Source organism: Artemia franciscana, chromosome 21 (genome assembly GCF_032884065.1).
Source record: "Artemia franciscana chromosome 21, ASM3288406v1, whole genome shotgun sequence".
NCBI classification, from domain to species: Eukaryota; Metazoa; Arthropoda; class Branchiopoda; order Anostraca; family Artemiidae; genus Artemia; species Artemia franciscana.
Window position 1 is genome coordinate 8,865,405 of NC_088883.1, and position 21,175 is coordinate 8,886,579.

General features: G+C 35.2%; 1 protein-coding gene across 11 annotated transcripts in view; it reads right to left on the bottom strand.

Annotated features, from left to right (window-relative positions):
- The window catches only part of LOC136041019 (sodium channel protein para-like), a 592,014-nt gene that overhangs the window by 338,379 nt on the left and 232,460 nt on the right, over positions 1 to 21,175 (bottom strand). For 8 of the 11 annotated variants that reach the window (XM_065725536.1, XM_065725534.1, XM_065725528.1 and 5 more), the window contains exons 21-22: positions 13,708 to 13,752; positions 6,521 to 6,613 (exon numbers count right to left, since the gene is read on the bottom strand). In XM_065725536.1, the coding sequence (XP_065581608.1) occupies positions 6,521 to 6,613; positions 13,708 to 13,752 (138 nt within the window). The remainder of the gene's footprint in view (positions 1 to 6,520; positions 6,614 to 13,707; positions 13,753 to 21,175) is intronic. The other 3 variants (XM_065725532.1, XM_065725533.1, XM_065725531.1) reach the window with 1 other exon arrangement.

Here is a 21,175-nt window from a genome sequence, read left to right on the forward strand (position 1 = left end):
GTAGTGGTAGTAGTTGGGACAATAGTAGCAATAGCAGTGTATGATTATTAGTAGTAACAGTAGTAGCAGCAGTATCAATAGCAATAGCGATAGGTACATTTTGCCTTTTGGTCAACTGAACATCCCACTCATGATGCCCCTGAAGTTTTCTCTTGATATAATAAACCGTTCAAAAATATTGGTGATACGCCCGCATCAGCAATCTGTATATACAGTATGTTTTATTTAGTTCAACTTTCCCCTCAAGCTTTTCTCAGATTTTTTTCAATATCCTCAGCCTTAACAGCACTCTATACAGAAGAAGTAGTTTTTGTGAGAGTAATGGTAATAGTAACAGTCCTTGAGTTAGCAGCAGAACCAGCAGTAGTTGTAGTAGTGGTAGCGTGCAAATATTGCCTTTTTGGTCAATTGATCGTCTCCCTTATCATTTCCTGAAAATTCAAATTAATATACTCAATCATTCCTGAGTTATACCCTTTTGACAATCCATATATACATAATATGTTCAACACTCCCCTCAAAATTCCCTGAAAGATTCATCTTAATGCCCTTCGTATTTTGGGAAAGTAAAAGTCAAACATGCATAACCTTTCTCAATAACATATACTATATGTAAACAATGGACAAATTACATAACTTGCAGCACTTGCCCTGAGGCCTCGAGGGGAGGAGGGCTGACACCCCCAGACGCATAATTTCTGAACCTTTCAACAATGCTGAAAAATTTGATGTTTCAGAATTTGGTTTGGATGTTTATTTTGGGAGATAATGGGCGTGAGGGGCGGGTTCTCCCAATTCACTATGACTCTATAAAAGGGCACTATAACTTCCAATTTAAAATCAAGTGACACCCATATAAATCTAGTTCGACCACCAATTCCATAAAAACATTATATGCCCCCGGGGCATAAGTTAAAGTCTCAGCACAAGGGCTCTGGGGGGTTGTGCCAACCCTAGAGGCATCGTTATGTGTTCTTTGGACTATTTTAAACAAAATTCTCATTGCAAAATTTCAATCAGATTTGTTTGTTGAAAAGAAGGGTAGTTGGGGGGTGGGCTAGTTGACCTCCAACATTATTGACTCTTAAAAGGAAACTAGAGCTTCTAATTTCAAACAAATAAGTCACCTCAAAAGTTTATACAATCATCCCTCCCAATAGAACCTTAAATGCCCCAGGAGTATAGCTTACAACTCTCTCCTTCAAGTTCTGGTGGTTTGTATTAACCTCAAAAGCCTTGTTATATGATCTTTGGACTATTTTGAATAAAAGAACCGTCTCAAAATATCTATTGGATGCATCTCGGGAAGATACAACTTGTGTGTGTGTGTGTGTGTGTGTGTGCGTGTGTGTGTGTGTGTGTGTGTGTGTGTGTGTGTGTGTGTGTGTGTGTGTGTGTGTGTGTGTGTGTGTGGGGAGGGGGGTGATCTTGTCTCTTTGAATCTTAAAAAGGGCACTATAACTTCTGATTATCAATCCAATGAGGCCCCTCCAAACCATATACGACCACCCTTTTTATATGAACCATATATAATCCCAGGACAAAACTTACAACTCTTACCCTGTGAGCTGTAGGGGGGGGGTGTCTTCCACATAGACATAGTTCCCTTTAACTACGATGAAAAAAATTTTATCTCCAAAATTTGATGGGAGTTATTAAGGGGAATGATGAACATGGAAGGGGGAGGGGGCTGGTTGATCTAAAGGCAGTGTAAGTTCCAATTTCAAATCAAATGAGCCTCAACTGAAGTTTATACGACCACCCATTCCATAAAAAACTTATTCGCCCTCATGGTGTAACTTACAACCCTATCCCCAGGGCGTAGACGGTGGTGTCAACCCAAGAGGCATTATTATATGTTCTTTGGACTATTTTCAACAAGATTGCTATCTCATAATTTTAATCATATGGGTTCAGTGAAAAGAAAGCTTGTCGGGGAGAGGGAGGGGCTAAATGCTATCCATGACTATTGACGCTTAAAAAGTAACTAGAACTTCCAATTTGCAACCAAATAGTCCTTTTCTAACGTTAAACAGCCATCCCTTCCATTAAAGCCTTAAATACCCCACGGTATAACTTAAAACCATCACCCCCAGGCTCTAGCGGTTTATATAAACACCAAAAGCCTTATCATATGATCTTTAGACTATTTTGAATAAAATGACTGTCTCAGAATTTTTTATTGGTTGTATTTTAGGAAAAAAAAGACGTGTTCGGGGGGAGGATTAGCTGCCCTCTGGTCACTTCGATTCTTAAAAAGGGCACTAGAAATTATGATTACCAATCCAATGAGTCCTTTCTGAAGTATATACGACCATCCTTTCTTTAAAAAAACCTTATATGACCCCGGGGATTACTTACAACCCTTGCCCTGACAGCTATAGGGGGGAGGGGTAGTCTTCCTCACAGATATAATTTCCAGACCCTTCAACTTCGATGAACAAAATTCTATCTCCAAATTTTGATTGAGGTGTTAAGGGGAATGATGAGCGTCGAGGGGGGGGGGGGAGGGCTAGTTGCTCTCAAATCCCTTTGACTCTTAAAAAAGGCACTATAACTTCAAATTTCAAATCGGATGAGCCCAATCTGAAGTTTATGCGACTGCCCATTCTATAAAAACCTTATTTGCCCTCATGGCGTAACTTATAACCCTATCCCCAGGGCGCTGGGGGGTTGTGTCAAACCCTAGAGACATTATTATTTGTTCTTTGGACTATTTTAACAAATCATTATCTCAGAATTTCAATCAGATGCGTTTGGTGAAAATAGAAGTTTTCGGAGGGGGGGGACTAAGTGTCCTCCATCACTTGTGACGCTTAGAAAGTGGCTAAAACTTCCGAAATGAGCCGCTTCTAATGTTAAACAACCATTACTTCCATAAGATCCTTAAATGCCCCACGCCGTAACTTACAACCCTCGCTTCCAGGCTCAGATGGTTTGTATCGACCCCAAAAGCCTTGTTACATGATCTTTGGACTATTTTGAATAAATAACTGTCTCAAATTTTTTTATTTGATGCGTTACAGGAAAACACGACGTGTTGGGGGGGGGAGACGGGTAGCTGCCTTCTGATCACTTTGACGCTTAAGAAGGGCACTAGAAATTTTGATTACCAATTTAATGAGTCCTTTCCGAAGTATATAAGACCACCCAATCTATAATAACCTTATATGACCCCGGGGCATAACTTACAAACCTTGCCCTGAGAGCTGTGGGGTTGGAGGTGTGTTCCTCAAAGACATAATTTCCGGACCCTTCAACTACAATGAACAAAATTGGTATCTTCAAATTTTGAATAAATATCTTTGGGGAAACGGAGAAAGGGACTGGATGCTCTCAAATCACTTTTGACCTGGGGGGGACTGGATGCTCTCAAATCACCTTTGAATCTTAAAAAGGACAATATAACTTCCAATTTCAAATCCACTGAGCCCCAGCTGAAGTTTATACGACCAACCATTTCAAAAAACCTTATATGCCCCCAGGGTATGACCTAAAACTCGGACATCTCAACTACGTTGAACCAAATAGCTATCTAAAAATTTTGATTGTAGGTGTTTGGTGTTTGAGAAAATGATGAGCGTGGGGCGAGCATTTGCCCTGCAATGACTTTCGACTAATAAAAAGAGCACTAGTCCTCTCAGTTTCCAATTGAACGAGCCCTTTTTGAAGTTTCTACGACAAAACTTTCTAGAATAACCTTATATGCCCCTAGCGCATAACTTACAACCCTTGCTCTGATGGCTGTTGGGGGGCTGTCATCCTCAAAGCCATAATTTCCGCACCTTTCAACTACGTTGAACAAAATGGCTATCGCAAGATTATGATTGGATAAGTTTGGGGAAATTGTGGGGTCAGAGGGGGTTAGATGTTCTCCATTCATTTTTGACTATTAAAAAAGGAACCAGTTCTTTCAATTTCCAATCGAATGAGCCCTTTTTGAAGTTTCTACGACAACTCCTTCGATACAAAGCGCCCTAGTCTAAAACAAGCAAACCAAAAAAACAAATAAATGATACATTGTGCCAACATCGTTCTTTACTTAGGCAGCACTATTGCGCTGCTTATGATAAAGCACTGAATAAAGCGCTGCTTATGATAAAAGACTGAAGCTGTTAGAAAAACGCCCCTCCACCAAAAAAAAACTTGAGCAATTCTGCTTAAAAAGCTATAATGAAGACCAGTCTTAGTTTTCATTGCAAAAATAAAACTTATTAAAAAATCCTACCACTTGTACTTTAACATACAACCCTAAGTAGCGTTTACATACATCTCTAGCTAAACTTACATGGCACACCATGGCTAATGGCTAACTTACATGGCACATGGCTACATGGCTAAGCTTACATGTGTCACACCTAAGCATGGAGTTCTAGAGCCCAGAGCTTTGTATTTAGTATTTAAAACTCTCTAATTACGAAGGTTCTTTTGTTACTGTATTTACCATCCAAGCTTAAGACTTGCACTGAAAAGACAAGATACCATTGGATTAATCACTCCCAGATCTATCCCTTCACAGGGCCAGATTTGTGATGTTGCTTTGACATTTTGTAAGAGAGTAGATTGAACTTGCTGAAGAAGCAGGCAATTTTTCGGTGTTTCAATAATTTTCAGCTCATTTTTAATCTATAACCAATCAAAAGCAGATTTCAAAAATATAACTGAATTTACAGATAACTTTGCGTAGAAACATTAGAACCGTAAAATTAAAGAATCATATGATGTCACAAGCTAGCACATGGAATACAAGCCCTAAAGAAAAATGTGTATTCGTTCGTAATAACGTAATGACGTTCGTTCGTAATCGTAATAACAACCCATAAATTCGTTGCTATTTTCATTAGAGATGATGGCAAGACCAGCCAAATTACAGATTATATCGCCGTGTGTATTTCATGAAGAAATATTTTTCAATTCTTAAGATTATTTTTTTATCCTACAATAAAAAATTAATAGGGCCTTTTATTTTTTAGTTTTAGATTAATTTTGTAAAATGAAAGCGGTTTGTGATTTGACCCTAGCATAAACAATAATTTCCCGAAAGCTTTAAATGGTAAAAGTGAAGAAATTTGCATTTTTGACAAGCGTTGTAATCAATAAAGAGAGAATGATATCCTCCATTTCTCGTACTGATTCCCCTCCGATTCAAGGAACTGGAGTGGGTATTAAAAACGATTAGGAGTATGTACACCATAAGAGTGGTTTCCACATTTGTGTGTGACCGAACTTTCCTGCACAAGTAAATGCATAGCCATATACGCATATTTAGACATGGAAATAAATATGGACTCGCATTTAAACACCGCTTTACAAGAAAAGAGTTACTTGACTTGTACGGTACAGCTAAGTCTACAATAAAAAAAAAGCTACGAACAAATCGCTCGGTGTGCCTGTTGCTCGAGGGTTAAAGACTCCGGTTAGTTACATGGGGAGTCTCGGGCTTAACTCCCATGCAAACCGCGATCTTTTCAAGTAATTATTTTATTTTAGAAATTAAAGTCACTGGAAAAGAGAGACAAATATAGAAAATACAAAAATTAGGACATTTCCATATCCAAATCAAGTATTTCTCAGTTGCTGAAAAATCATATATTATACAATAATATCTGAATAATTCAGTACTGGGGCCGTTCACCGGATGGAGAAGTTGCGATTGCCAAAAGTTGTTTTCGAAGGTAGAGCACACGGTAGCCGCCACCCCAGAAGACTAAGGAAGAGATGGCGAGAAAACTTTGGAGACGACCACCTGCAACTTTTAAATCAAGCATATGACCGCACATTCGACAGAAATCTGATCCGTCACCGTTAAAGAAGATCACCCCAACGCGACCCATGAGGACGTCCGGGACATAAGTCAAGTAAGACAATTCAGCTTCTTTAAGATCCTTTTGAATACTGTACTTTTTATTTTTGTTTTGTTTTTTGTTTCGCCTTTTAAATCGAGAGATATTAAGAACATGTTCAAAAATAAAAGCTGAAGTTTCTGTATTTTACAATCAACAGTGATATGGTATTGAAGACTTGGAGATACAAAAAATATTTAACGGTGGATTCATAATCTAGGTTTCGATTTATGCAGGCTGATTTATTCTAGCAGTTGCTGACAGGCTTTTAAGTTCTTAAATATCCTTTTAAGAAACAATTGTCCAAAGCCTCTAAAATATAAAAAAGACATTACTAATTTATAAAAATATATACATTAGAAAATATATAATAAATATTAATAATGGTTGATATTGAAGTAATGATTAATACTAATTATCGAATTTAACTGAAAGAATTGAAATTGCTTACTTAGTAGAGCTCCCGTAGGTCATGGGGAAGTATTGAAAGGAGATTATAACTTCATTGGAGGGGTTAACAATGAAACACTGAGATATTTCGGTGGAGTTTCAAACAAAGCAAAACTTACTTTCGTCCCACTATTCAATTGACACATTTCATGACCTTTCTCTTTTCCAAGAAAGCAAATATTTTAAAGCAGGCAACTGTCCTAAATTTAGAAAACGAAAAATCTCACCATTTAACAAAATACCATCATCTATATGGTTATTCATAGCAACGCCATCTAGCTTGTCCAAATGGTCTGGTCCATTTACATCCCGACGTAGATCTGTTGAAACAACGGTACATACACTTAAAAATGTGCAGGTAGATTTTCAACAATACACACAATACACACGACTTTCAACAATACACACATGCAACGAAAAGGTTTACAGCCGAATACGGAAAAAGCTCAATGGATTTTTATATAATAGAACATATAAGTAGGAATTTAAAGTACCAAGGACACAGAAGCAAGATACTTTTTGCTCACAGGCCTCTTCTTAACCTACTTATACCTACCTTGATTTTTTCAGTTTTGTTTTTGGTCTTTTCAGGATTACGAATTTTATAGGGCAGTATTACATTTCTGTCAGTGTTGCCATGCCGAATCACGAAAATAAATAAGCAAAACTAATGATTTAAAATAGGCAACACTTTTCATCCCCCAAAATTCAAACATTAACAATCTGTTGATTCTTACTGACGACCACAGCTTCAAAGGAAAGCCATACCTTTGATGTTTGATACGTTTTAGCTTTTTTCACAAATGTTTCTTCTCTTTTTTCTTAATTAAATAAAAAACAAGTTTTTTTAACTGCAAGTAAGGAGCGACATTAAAACTTAAAACGAACAGATATTATTCCGTATATGGAAGGGGTTGTCCCCTCCTCAACGCCTCGTTCTTTAAGCTAAAGTTCTTTCTCACAACTCTGCTTTTTAAAACAATATAAAAAACTTCAGCGTAAAGAGCGAGGAGTTGAGGAGGGGACAACCCCTTTCATATACGAAATAATTTCAAGTTTTGATGTCACTCCTTACTGGCAGTTAAAAAAAAACGCGTTTTTTATTAAATTTCTAAACATTTTTCAATGAATAAATGTTTTGATTTTGGCTCACCGCGAATGAATATTTAAAATGAAATTTGACTTTGAGCTAAATGACTTTATCATAGTTTTGATCGGAATATTTTGAAAAGAAGGAGTGGGGGAGGAGGCCAAGTTGCCCTCTGATTTTGATTACTTAAAATACAGCTAGGACTTTCTATTTTTTTTATGAACGTTTTTATTACTAATAAATATACGTAACTTACGAATTAACTAACGTAACAAACTCCTATTTTTGTAAATTTTTCATTACGTATATGAAAGGGTTTGTCCCCACTTCAATACCTCGCTCTTTACACTAAAGCTTGAATTTTGTCCTGATTCTTTAAGAATGACCTATGAATCACAAAGGCCGCAGAATAAATAGTTGAAATTAATAAAAAATACTTTGACGTAAAGAGAAAGGTATTGAGGAGGAGGCGAACTCCGTTATATGCATAATATTTTCTGTTCCTTTTAATTTTTAATGCTGTTCCTTACTTCCAGTTGAAAAATTTTTTTTATTTATTTTCACGTTTTTTTTTTTTTTAATAATACAAGAAAATCCTGCCTAACCTAACTTCAAGGAAATTCTCTTCCCTCATGATAAATTCCTCCATGGAAAGATCCTACAACGTAACCCCTAAGCCATCCCCGCCCCAACTCGAAAAAGTCCCCCAAAAACGTTTGTACACTTCCCGATAGCCATTACTATATGTAAATAAAAAAATAAAAAAAAACAAGTTTTTTTTAACTGAAAGTAAGAAGCGATATTAAAACTTAAAACGAACAGAAATTACTCCGTATATGAAAGGGGTTGTTCAATCCTCAACGCCCCTCTCTTTACGCTAAAATTTGACTCTTTCTCTTAATTCCACTTTTTAAAACAGTAAAATACTTTTTTATTTATTTAGCTTCTGAACGTTTTTGAATTAATGCATGTTTGGATTTTGGCTCTCCTCGCATGAAAAATTAAAACGAAATTTGCATATTAATTTATTTTTATGGCTAAATGGCTTTCTCATAGTTTTAATCGGAAGATTTAGAGGAAAAAGGACCGGGGGAAAAGGCCTAGTTACCCTCCAATTTTTTACTATTTAAAAAGGCAATTAGAACTTTAATTTTTTACGAACCTTTTTATAAGTGAAAATATGCGTAACTTACAATTTAACTTACGTAACGTACTTCTACATTCGTATGTTTCGTTAAGGTTCTATGACTTTTAAGGGGTGTTTTACCCTATTTTCTAAAATAAGGCAAATTTTATCAGGCTCGTAGCTTTTGATGAGTAAGTCTAAGCTTAATGAAAATTATATATTCAAAATCAGCATTAAAATGCGATCCTTTTGATGTAACTATTGTTATAAAAATACCATTTTTTAGAGTTTCGGTTGCTATTGAGCCGGGTCACTCTTTACTAGAGTTCGTTACCACGAACTGTTTGACAATGGTCAAAGTTTGTAACTTGCAGCCCCTCCCACGGGGACTGTGGGGGATTAAGTCGTCCCCAAAGACATAGTTATTAGGTTTTTCGACTATGCTGAACAGAATGGCTATCAAAATTTTGATCCGACGGCTTTGGAAAAAAAATGAGCGTATGAGGGGACCTAGATACCCTCCGATTTTTCGGTTACTTAAAAAGGGCACTAGGACTTTTAATTTCTATTAGAGTGAGCCCTCTCGCGACATTCTAGGACTACTGGATCGATACGATCACCGCTGGAAAAAAAGCAAAAAAAAACAAACAAATAAACAAGCATCCGTGATCTGCCTTCTGGCAAAAAATAAGAAATTCCACATTTTTGTAGATAGGAGCTTGAAAATTTTACAGTAGTGTTCTGTGATATGTTGAATCTGATGGTGTGATTTTCGTTAAGATTTTATGATTTTTAGGGGGTGTTTCCCCTATTTTCTTAACTAAGGCAAATTTTCTCAGGCTCATAACTTTTGATGGGTAATACTAAACTTGATGAAACTTATATATTGAAAATCAGCATTAACATTCAATTCTTTTGATGTAACTGTTGGTATCAAAATTCCGTTTTTTTGGAGTTTCGGTTAATATTTAGCCGGGTCGCTCCTTACTACAGTTCGTTACCACAAACTGTTTGATTTGGTGCCTGCTTCTATTAAAACTAAATATGCAAGTTTTTTCATTAAAATTGAGTTCCCAATTTTACTTCTTTTTTTTAAGAATATACGTATATGATTGTTTATATTTCCACTAAACCAACTCCAACAAACAAAAATCAATTCCATTGCCCCTGGTACTTAAGGTTAGTTGAGAACGACTTTATCTCTATTCTTATCCAGCCAAAGGACTATAGGATACTTAATATACATATATATATATATATGAATAAGGAAGCTCTGGAAAATTTTTGAATGCATAAATGTATTAAATATAATTTTAACGAAAGAACAATAAAAAAATTATTAAAATTATGAAACATGACAGATAATTATATTTCATAGGGACAGCTGTGTTGGCCTCATATGTCTTGGTGCAGCGATATGATCGGCGAATAAGGACGGTGGAATAATTTTATTTCATAGGGACAGCCGTGTTAGCCTCATATGGCTTAGTGCTGCGATATGATCGGCGAATAAGGACGGTGGAATGATTTCATTTCATAGGGACAGCCGTGTTGGCCTCATATGGCTTAGTGCTGCGATATGATCGGCGAATAAGTACGGTGGAATGATTTCATTTCATAGGGACAGCCGTGTTGGCCTAGTTGGCTTAGTGCTGCGTTATGATCGGCGAATAAGTACGGTGGAATAATTTTATTTCATAGGGACAGCCGTGTTGGCCTCATATGGCTTAGTGCTGCGATATGATCGGCGAATAAGTACGGTGGAATAATTTTATTTCATAGGGACAATCTTGTTGGCCTCATATGGCTTAGTGCTGCAATATAACCGGCGATTAAGTACGGTGGAATAAGTTAAAATATAACAAGAATGAATAAGGAAGCTATAGAAAATTTTTGAATACATAAAATTATTAAATATGAATTTAACGAAAGAACAATAAACAAAATATTAAAATTATGAAACATAAAAACTATTCTGTCTATGTAATATATACAAATATATAAATATAATGATGGAAAAATTTGGGAAAATTATATATAAGACTAACAAAAGATGTGATTGTATAGAGTAACAATGGTTACTACAAAATAACCTAAGCTTCATTCAAAGATCTCAAATAAAAGATCTTTAAAGTCATAATTCCATAGGCTAGCTAAAATAATGTCTTTTTTGTTATAGGAAAAGTATTTCGATACAGCTTAAAAGACGTAAGACGTAATTTTGTTTGTATAGTTTTGATGCTTTAACAAAAAGGCTGAGTGCTCTTGGATTAAAACACTCAAGGATATTTTCTTTTTTGGTTTTATATATAATACAATTTAATTCCCTTAAGACTTCATCATGTGAAAGTGCTCTTTCAAAATTTTCTTTGAATATAAGGATTAAAATTTGAAAAAATAACAAAAGAGTTTTTTGAGACATCGAGTTTCTTATGAAGCTACTCGCTCAGTATTTAAAGTAGTTATGCATTTTTTTTTTACTAGGGAAAATTATGACAACAAGTGCAAAGTTTTCTCAGCATCTGAAGTTTTTATCCATTTTTTCTTCGAAGAATGGATCAAAAACGCTAAAAAAGGTATAACTAGGGAGAATAAGGACAACAAGTGCAAAGTTTTCTCAGCATCTAAAGTGTTTATGCATTTTTTCTTCGTCGCCCTGGATACTAGTGAACGCTAAAAAGGGTACTAAAAGGTACAACTAGGGAGAATAAGGACAACAAGTGCAAAAAGTGTGGACAGACTTTCATGCGAAAAGACAACCATGCACTAAATACATTGTCAGCCTTTGAGGTTCCTATCACCAAACAACTAACTGAAAAAAGTGCGCCTCCATTTATAAATTATATACTGGAATATACCAGAATAAATTAGATATCGGAACACAAATATACTGGATTGGATGTACCAGAATAAATTATATAGTGAAATATACAGGAAAATATAAATTATTTTTGGAATATTAATACAACAGGATAGATATACCGGAATAGATTATCCTTTTATTAGTTCTAGGTAAAACTGAATTATTAGAGTCTGTTTATTAAATTCAGAATTACTAGTTTTGTTCATGTTTATGTTTCATATATATATATATATATATATATATATATATATATATATATATATATATATATATATATATATATATATATATATATATATATATATATATATATATGTATATATATATATATATCATTACTTTGAAATATAGCTAAAACTTTACGCTCAAAACTTTGAAATATAGCACTAGGATTATCATTTTACCAATAATTTAATTTTCGGTAATTAATATACCAATATCTGTGTTTCTGAATTGTTTAGCACTGATTTAACTATAACCGTATTTCTGGGGGGAACGGGGTATGTCTGGTTTAAAAACTTAGTTCAAAATAAACAGCGCTTGCTTATAATGCATATGAATTCTTTGCATGGCAAAATCTAGTAATCTTTCTCTTGTAAATTCGTCCTTATTGTTTTTTGGTTTGTATACGTGTTTTGCCACCAGTAAGAGTTATTAAAAACAATTAATTAGTAATTAACTACGTTATTAATTAAAAAGAAGCCCGCTCTAATCCAGTAGCGCGTAATTTCTAACCGTAGCTTTTTAAATTTTCCTCGTGAAAAGAAAAAAATTCTTGTATGTTATTAGTGATAATAAAATATTACTTAGCATTACAAGTACTATAAGATATATTGGTATTACTAGGACCTTCCAACCTTCCTTTTAATTAATCTATTTAAGAGCCAGGCATTGAGGTTTTGAGAAATGTCAAAATCTGGATAATTTCACCACAAGCGTTTCATTAAGAAAAGGCTTATTTGACGTAATTTCCATTGAGTTGAGTATATAGTTTTTCAAAAATACGCATGAAAAGGTCAACTTAATGAAAAACTCAATTTAAAACCATAAGGACATTGTGGTTTGATTTGTATTCATAAATATTTTTTTAGTGACATACCCAGGCTAAATTTGTGTTTTGTGGGTGCTGATATCTTTGTTTTGGAATTTTGTAGAAGTTTGAGTGGCTTTGGATTAGAACTCCTGGAATTTATAAAAAAAAATGTTGGTTTCCGAAATCTCTAAGAAAATTAACATTCACCAATGCACGAACATTAAGACAAACTAGAAATAGTAATTTTTAGGAAGGTATCGGAAAACCTGATTTTATTTCAGGGAAATACAGGGTGATCCAAAGAAAAATTGAGCACGGAAGAAACACTATCTTGGATTGCCTTTTTACTAGCTTTTCGGAATTTAAGATATTTGGTAGCACCCCTCCTTATGTCACTAGCCAGGCAACTGAGTGGCCCTTGGCTGCGCGTCTTGGCTTGGCTGCACCAAACTGCGCGTCTTCAAGCAGTATGAATTTTTTGTTACTAACATCTTTTTTTTGTTACGCATTCATGCGTCATGACCATGACCATCATGACCAGGGGGGAGGGTTTACAAAATGATCTTTTGCGGGGGGTACAAAAACTTGAAAAACACACAGAAATTTTGTTTATATTCATTTTTTACTAGTCAGACAAACATTTCGTGGGGGGGGGGTTTCAAAACCCATAATCCCTCCCCTCTGGATACGGCCTAGGTCATGACGATTCAACAGCTATATTGAAAAAATTCTACTTAGCCACTGAAAAGCGCACCTATTAATAAAATTAACGACTTTCTAATCAATCGTTAGTTCCTACATAAGTTTTATTTGATGAAATGGCCCCAATTTGACATAGAGAGCGATGTTTATTCAAACTATCCGCTGCACTAGAGCCGTTTCATGTCTGAATAGGATGTAGTTGTATGAATCAAAGTAGTTTGTTAGGACCGTTTATCTGCTAGTTATCACATAAATGAGAATAAGGATAATATTATTTTATACTAATAAAAAAATACAATAAAAGAACAGAGAAACAACAGAATTATTTCTAAAAGAATTTTGTGACTCGAAGTTTTTTCTTTCTTTTTGCTTGCTCAAAATTGCTGAAAGGTTATGTTAAAACCAACCAAGAGCTTTAAAGACTAGGGTATTTGTCTCTCCAGAACTAAGAAATAATGTGATTTGCCGACCAAAATGCCACAGACGTAAGTAAAATAAATTAAAGCATTCTCTAGGATAATAGTACATTGTCAAACCATTAGCCTACAACAACGAGGAAGGCGCACTTTTTCCTTCATAATAACAACGTTTAATTCTTACATTTTGCGAACGGTTTCAGTTTCGTATATGTATACTCCCCGAAGGCTGCAAGTAAAATTATTAGCCTTAAATAGATGCAAATACTGTCTGAAATAGCGAAATACCGCTAAAAAAAAAAAAATAAAAAAAAAATTAGGAAAACTTATTCTGCCATTTTTATTCTTAGTCTGATTCGGTTTTTTTCCCAATTTTCTCAAAAATTTCTGAGACAACATTGGCTTATCATGAGAAAACAAGAAAATATAACGAAGAAAAACACTAGATAAACCACTTTTCAGGCCTGGAAAGCAATTAGAATCCAAACAAGCCATACACAATATAAATTTTCAAGTGAAATTTCAAATTACGATTTAAAACCGAGTTTTTTATTCAGTTGCACTTGTGCTGTTGTTTGAGAAAAGACCTTTCTTATTTTAGAGTTTGTTTTTGAGGTTCGTCTTTTTGTATTGTCCTGTGGACTTTTATCTGCATTTTTTTCTATTATTTTTAATTTGACACTGAGGACAGTTGACAGAGGTCAGGGGGACGAGACGGAGACGTCAACCAAAGTTTGTTCGGTCGAGGATGGAGACGGTTGACCAAAATAATTTCATTTTTCTCGCTTTTTCACTGGCTGAGATTTTTCTCGTTTTTTCTTTGTTAAATTTTCTCGTTTTGTCAGTTTTTTTTACCGAAAGGAGAATTGAGGTCTCCATGGAGTGTACTTTTGGAATTATTATATAAGCTCCTGTTTCTTAGTTGAGTCACTTTAATTCAGTAAAACCGATAATCTTATAACACATTTTTTCTAAAAATAAATGTAAATATAAAAAAGCAGTTCTAACTGATGTATCTAAATCACCTTATTTGTAATAATAAACCGATTTTTTATTTAGAATTCTTAATCTAGTATTAGCGAAAGTTCCAGAAAGTAATTCCTTTGCATTCTAATTCTTTTTCACTATTATCAAACCTCGGAATAATGTTGATCAATCACAAATCTTAAGCCCTTCACATGGCACGCTTAATTATATAACTAATCTCAGAGCAAGCTAAATGAGCAATTTGCGGGGTGTGGGAGCACAGAGACTGCTAGTGATATGGCAACAGTGTCTGCTTGTGTCTAGATGCTGGCCAAAGATTGAGATCAATCCCCTTTTACCTTAATGATGCTACACTATCAACAAAATTTCTTATCCAGATAGTCAAGGGGCATGGGCAGTATAATATGTTTTCTCCAAATTATTTATTTGGAGGACGCCAAAAGTATTGGCGATACTTTAGATTAGTACTCACAACCTAGAGTAACCATATACAAGAGAGAAAAGCTGATTAAGTTATTTTAATTAAAAATTGATGTCATTACCCGGTACTTTCGTTAAACCAAGTAGTTCTTTGTGTCGCTTTGTATTAGTATTTAAAGCCCAGAGAAACATATACAAAAAATAAAAGACGGTTATGTTTATGTTAATCGAAAATTGATGTCATTACTTGTTTATTTTCTTGCACCATGTAGTTCATGGTGCCACTTTAAATTAGTATCTAATCCGTAAAGTTACCATTTACAGAAGGGAAAGGTTATTAACTTCAATCTAATTTAAATTGGTTTCATTAAGCGGAAATTTATTTTTTTATATAAAAAAAAGCCTAGAGTAACATATACAACAGAGAAAATACGGTTAAGTTTATGTTAATCGAAAATTGATGTCATTACTTGTTTATTATCTTGCACCATGTAGTTCTTGGTGCCACTTTAAATTAGTATTTAATTTGTAGAGTTACCATTTACAGAATGGAAAGCTTATTAACTTCAACCTAATTTAAATTGGTTTCATTTACTGGGAATTTATTTTTTTATACAAAATAAAGCCTAGAGTAACATATACAACAGAGAAAATACGGTTAAGTTTATGTTAATCGAAAATTGATGTCATTACTTGTTTATTATCTTGCACCATGTAGTTCTTGGTGCCACGTTAAATTAGTATTTAATTTGTAGAGTTACCATTTACAGAAGGGAAAGCTTATTAACTTCAACCTAATTTAAATTGGTTTCATTGACCGGGAATTTATTTTTTTATACAAAATAAAGCCTAGAGTAACATATACAACAGAGAAAATACGGTTAAGTTTATGTTTATCGAAAATTGATGTCATTACTTGTTTATTTTCCTGCACCATGTAGTTCTTGGTGCCACTTTAAATTAGTATTTAATTTGTAGAGTTACCATTTGCAGAAGGGAAAGCTTATTAACTTCAACCTAATTTAAATTGGTTTCATTAACCGGGAATTTATTTTTTTATACAAAATAAAGCCTAGAGTAACATATACAACAGAGAAAATACGGTTAAGTTTATGTTTATCGAAAATTGATGTCATTACTTGTTTATTTTCCTGCACCATGTAGTTCTTGGTGCCACTTTAAATTAGTATTTAATTTGTAGAGTTACCATTTGCAGAAGGGAAAGCTTATTAACTTCAACCTAATTTAAATTGGTTTCATTAACCGGGAATTTATTTTTTTATACAAAATAAAGCCTAGAGTAACATATACAACAGAGAAAATACGGTTAAGTTTATGTTTATCGAAAATTGATGTCATTACTTGTTTATTTTCCTGCACCATGTAGTTCTTCGTGCCACTTTAAATTAGTATTTAATTTGTAGAGTTACCATTTGCAGAAGGGAAAGCTTATTAACTTCAACCTAATTTAAATTGGTTTCATTAAACGGGAATTTATTTTTTTATACAAAATAAAGCCTAGAGTAACATATACAACGGAGAAAATACGGTTAAGTTTATGTTAATCGAAAATTGATGTCATTACTTGTTTATTATCTTGCACCATGTAGTTCTTGGTGCCGCTTTAAATTAGTATCTAATCCGTAAAGTTACCATTTACAGAAGGGAAAGGTTATTAACTTCAACTTTGACCTATATGGATGAAAACCAGTTTATATTGGTTGGTTAACTTACAGAGGATTATTGTTTGGATATTTATTTCATTGCGCAACTATTGAAATTGTGTACAATGCTATATAGTGCTGTGAACAATTTGCTTTTGATAACTGGATAATTAAAATCGTGTACGCAACTATTTAAGTTGTGTAACGTGCTGTTAACAATTTGCTTTGAATAATTGGATTTTGGATAATTAAAATTGTGTACGCAACTTCTGAATATATATCTTGTGAGTATTACTACCTGATTTGCTATTGCTTTTACTGACAACTATTGTGGCCCCGCCCACGAATTTTGATGAAATTTGATCATTTCACCGGATGATGCCAGGTGAAAGACTTGTCTTGAATCCCGTGTTGAATTTCATTTCACGGGCTAGAAATGCAGGTTGTTCAGCTGATAATATTGTAAAAATTGCTTGCGATTTTTTCAAAGGAGATATGTTAATTGAAGCAAAGAAGATTTTGTGGGCTGACGCCTCTATTACTAGGGTAACTGAGCGCCCCAAAGTGACTGATAATGTAAGTGATATGGTTCGAGCCTTTGATCTTTGTGATGAGAAAAAGATCAGCCTACCTCAGTATCTGATTTTCGAGCCAGATCAGGTCCCATGTGTGCCAGGGGAGACAACAGCTACGTTAACTCGAAAGGTTAATGAACTCTACATGGAATTTAAAAGCTTCGCTGAGCACCATAAAGCAAGGTCAGTCGTGCAAACTATTCCTGATATGAAACCTCCCCCACCCGCAAAACCGTCCTATTCAGTTATTGTGAAAAATCCACCAAAAAACTTGAATAATCCTGACGCTCGAAAAGATTTCCTGGATAAAGCTTGTGGGGGTGTCAGTTCAAGCATAGTTGTTTTGAGGCCTAGGAGGGATGCATGGCAAGTAGTTCTGTCGGACAAGGGTGCCGCCAATACTTTGGCAGATGCATTAAGCAAAGTAGACCAATCCATGAATGCTAAAGTGAAGAGTCCTGCCTTTTTCGGTATAGTACGCCGAGTGCCTGACGGAACATCTAAAAGTGACCTATGTGATCTCGCTAATAACTGTATAGAAGTTGTTCAGTTAGGAAGTACGAGGTCTTTTCGATTAAAGTTTGAGTCACGTGACCACCTAAACTATGCCACTGAGAATCCCCTTGTTATTGGTTACGAGCGTCTACCTATAACTGAGTACAAGTTTTTGCCTACCCAGTGCTACAAATGCCAGTGCTACGGCCATACTGCGAATAACTGTAAAGCTTCCCCGAGATGCTCTAAATGTGCTGGTGACCACCAGAACTCCAAAGAAAACCCGTGTCAACTTGTCATGAAATGTGCTCTCTGTGGCTCCTCCGACCACCCCTGTTATTCGTATAAATGTCCAGAAGCACAGAAACTACTGCTTAAGAAATGAACAGTCAAACAAACACAAGTACAAGTACTTTACAAGATTTTACGTTTCTTAATAATTTGTCACTGTGCAATAATGTTGTTTTTAATTATTACGATGACCAAGCTAATCTGTCCACCAACACCTTAGCTAGCCCCGATAGCCCTTTAAACCAAATTAACTGTAAATATCTCGACACTTTTGATTTTGTGAAAAATGTGAAACCTAAGCTAATGGAAGAGACCAAACTTAATGTAATTTGCTTTAATATCAGAAGCATACGGGATAAGTGGGCTAATTTTAAAGATTTAATTTTAACAAATGGTTACTGCCCTTTCGACGTAATTGGAATAACGGAGACGTGGCTTTCAGAAATTGATGATACTAATGAATTTTCCCTCACTGGCTTTCAAGCTATTCATATTGAAAGAAAATTAACCAAGTCCTCTGGCGGCATTTCTCTTTACATCCGATCAAGTCTAAAATTCACCAGACTATTTGATTGTGAATTCTTGTTCTCGCAACCTATAAATAATAGATGCATTTATTCAATAATCGTCGACATAAGTGTAGACGAGAATTCTTTTATTTTTTTGTTATTTTATAAACCACCCTCATTTCCGACACCTTTCTTTTGTAATCAGTTTGATGATTTTTCTAGTTTTATTAATTTACCACAAAAGAAGGCAATAGTTTTTGGGGACTTCAATTGTAATTTATTAAATGTTAGCAATAACAATGATAGTGATACCTTCTTTGAAACATTTACCTCAAGTGGTCTTCTTCCCACAATCCTTTTTCCTACTAGAGTTGATCCCATGAGGTCTACCGCTACTTTAATTGATAACGTTTTTGTATCCACTTCCCTGGGAAACCACCTGTCCTCCAAAATAATATTTTCTGACCTGTCAGATCACTTTCCAATCTATCTTTCCTTACCCTCCCTATCAGCTACTCAACCCCGTAGAACTAATACCCCTACGTCTAATAGAATATATAATACTGTGAATATGAACCGGTTCACGGATTGTTTGAAATCCTTCGACTGGTCCAAGACTTTGGATTGTCAGGATGTTAATTCAGCCACAAGTAGTTTCACACAGGGATTGAGTGATCTTATTAGTTCAACCTTTCCAGTTCGTAAATCAAACCGAAAAACTACCCATATACGCCCCTGGATGTCAAATAGCCTGATAATCTCTTCATACCGAAAAAATGACCTATATAAGTTAGCTTGCAAAACCAGTAGCGTTATTGACCTGACTAATTATAAAAAATACAAAAACATATATACCAAACTCATCCGGGAAGCAAAGAAAAATTATTGTTATTCAAAAATCTCTCACTGCAAAGGGAACTTGCAACAAATTTGGTCTACAATAAATGAAATCCTTTCAAAAAAAAAGGAATTCAAGATCTGTTCCTATTAATCTTAGGGACATCAGTGGCAGATTAATTGACCCAATTTTAGTACCGGATGCTTTTAATAATTATTTCACTAATATTCCAAATGCTAACTCCTGTTCCTTCTCACAGTCAGTACACCCTAGCAAGAATCCCAGATCTATGTTTTTCTCTCCAACTGATCGCAAAGAGGTGCTTCAAGTTATCGTATCTCTCTCTAATAGTAGTACACCTGACTTCTTTGGCATAAGTAATAAGCTTCTTAGGACCGTATCTTCCTATATTTGTGAACCCATTGTGCACATAGCAAACCTGTCTATGACCAATGGAGTCTTCCCAGAAATATTTAAATCAGCAATTGTTATCCCGATTCATAAAAAAGGCGATCCGTCTGAGATAAGCAATTATCGTCCAATCTCACTTCTCCCAGTTATATCTAAGGTGCTCGAGAGAATTATATTCCGACGTCTTTCTCCCTTTGTATTTGGGAATCAGTCATCAGATTCGTTGATTTCTCCTCATCAATATGGCTTCCGTGCCAAATTTTCAACTGCTCATGCACTAATAGACGCCACACAGTTTATACGTTCCCAACTTGACCTTAAAAATACTGTATTGGGCTTATTTCTGGATTTTTCAAAGGCCTTTGACATGGTTGATCACAGTGTTTTATTAAGTAAACTCAATAACCTAGGGATTCGCGGAGTTCCTTTCTCATGGTTCGGCTCTTATCTCTCTGGTAGAGTACAGAGTGTGAGACTGGGCGGGGTGACTTCACATCCCCTACCTGTCCGGAGGGGCGTCCCACAGGGCTCTGTTCTTGGTCCAATACTTTTTCTCCTTTATATTAATGATTTGATTACGGACCTGGGCCCATCAGTGCACCCAGTACTTTTTGCTGACGATAGCAACTTTTTCATCACCGGTCCTAATTTACCATCCGTCGTCACCTCTACTCAAACCCTTCTGAATAGAGTACAGGAGTGGTGTCTCGTTAACTGCATGACCATTAACAGCAAGAAAAGTCAGGTGGTATTATTTCAAACCCCTTACAAAAAAAATGAAGTTCAGCCAGCACTTGGCCTAAAATATTCTACCAATCTCCTCCCGCAGGTCGAAGTTGCCAAGTTTCTTGGTGTCCACATAGACTCCTGCCTATCATTTGCAACACATGTGTCCTATGTTAGAGCCATAATTTTGCGACAGGTAAGTATAATTAATCGTGTGAATTATTTTCTTCCTCTCGATATCCTTGTCACCCTTTATTATTCTTTTATTTACCCATATATCTCATACTGCGGATCTGTATGGGGCAATACTTATCCTTCAGTTACCAATAAATTAAAATCTGCTCAAAACCGTGCCGTCAAAGCAGTTTTTCGGTTGCCACGACTATATCCCACCAAGGACTTGTACTCCGATTTTGGTATTATCCCTTTTGAACAAATCGTCAAAAAGTTAAATCTATCCCTTGCATATTCCGCTTACCATAAAAATCTTCCTCCCCACTTATTAACTTATTTTAATAGTAATAATTCTGAAGGCCACTGTCTCCGTTCATCCAACCGTTCCTTCATTGTCCCCAGGTGTATCTCTAGTTCCGCACAGCGATCCCCAATTTATAAATCTATAATTCAATGGAATGTAATACCCTCCAGTGTCGAGCTATCCACAAGTTTTCGGACGCTATATAATAATGTACTAAAATCTTGATATTATATTTCTCTAAATGTTTGTTCAATTTGC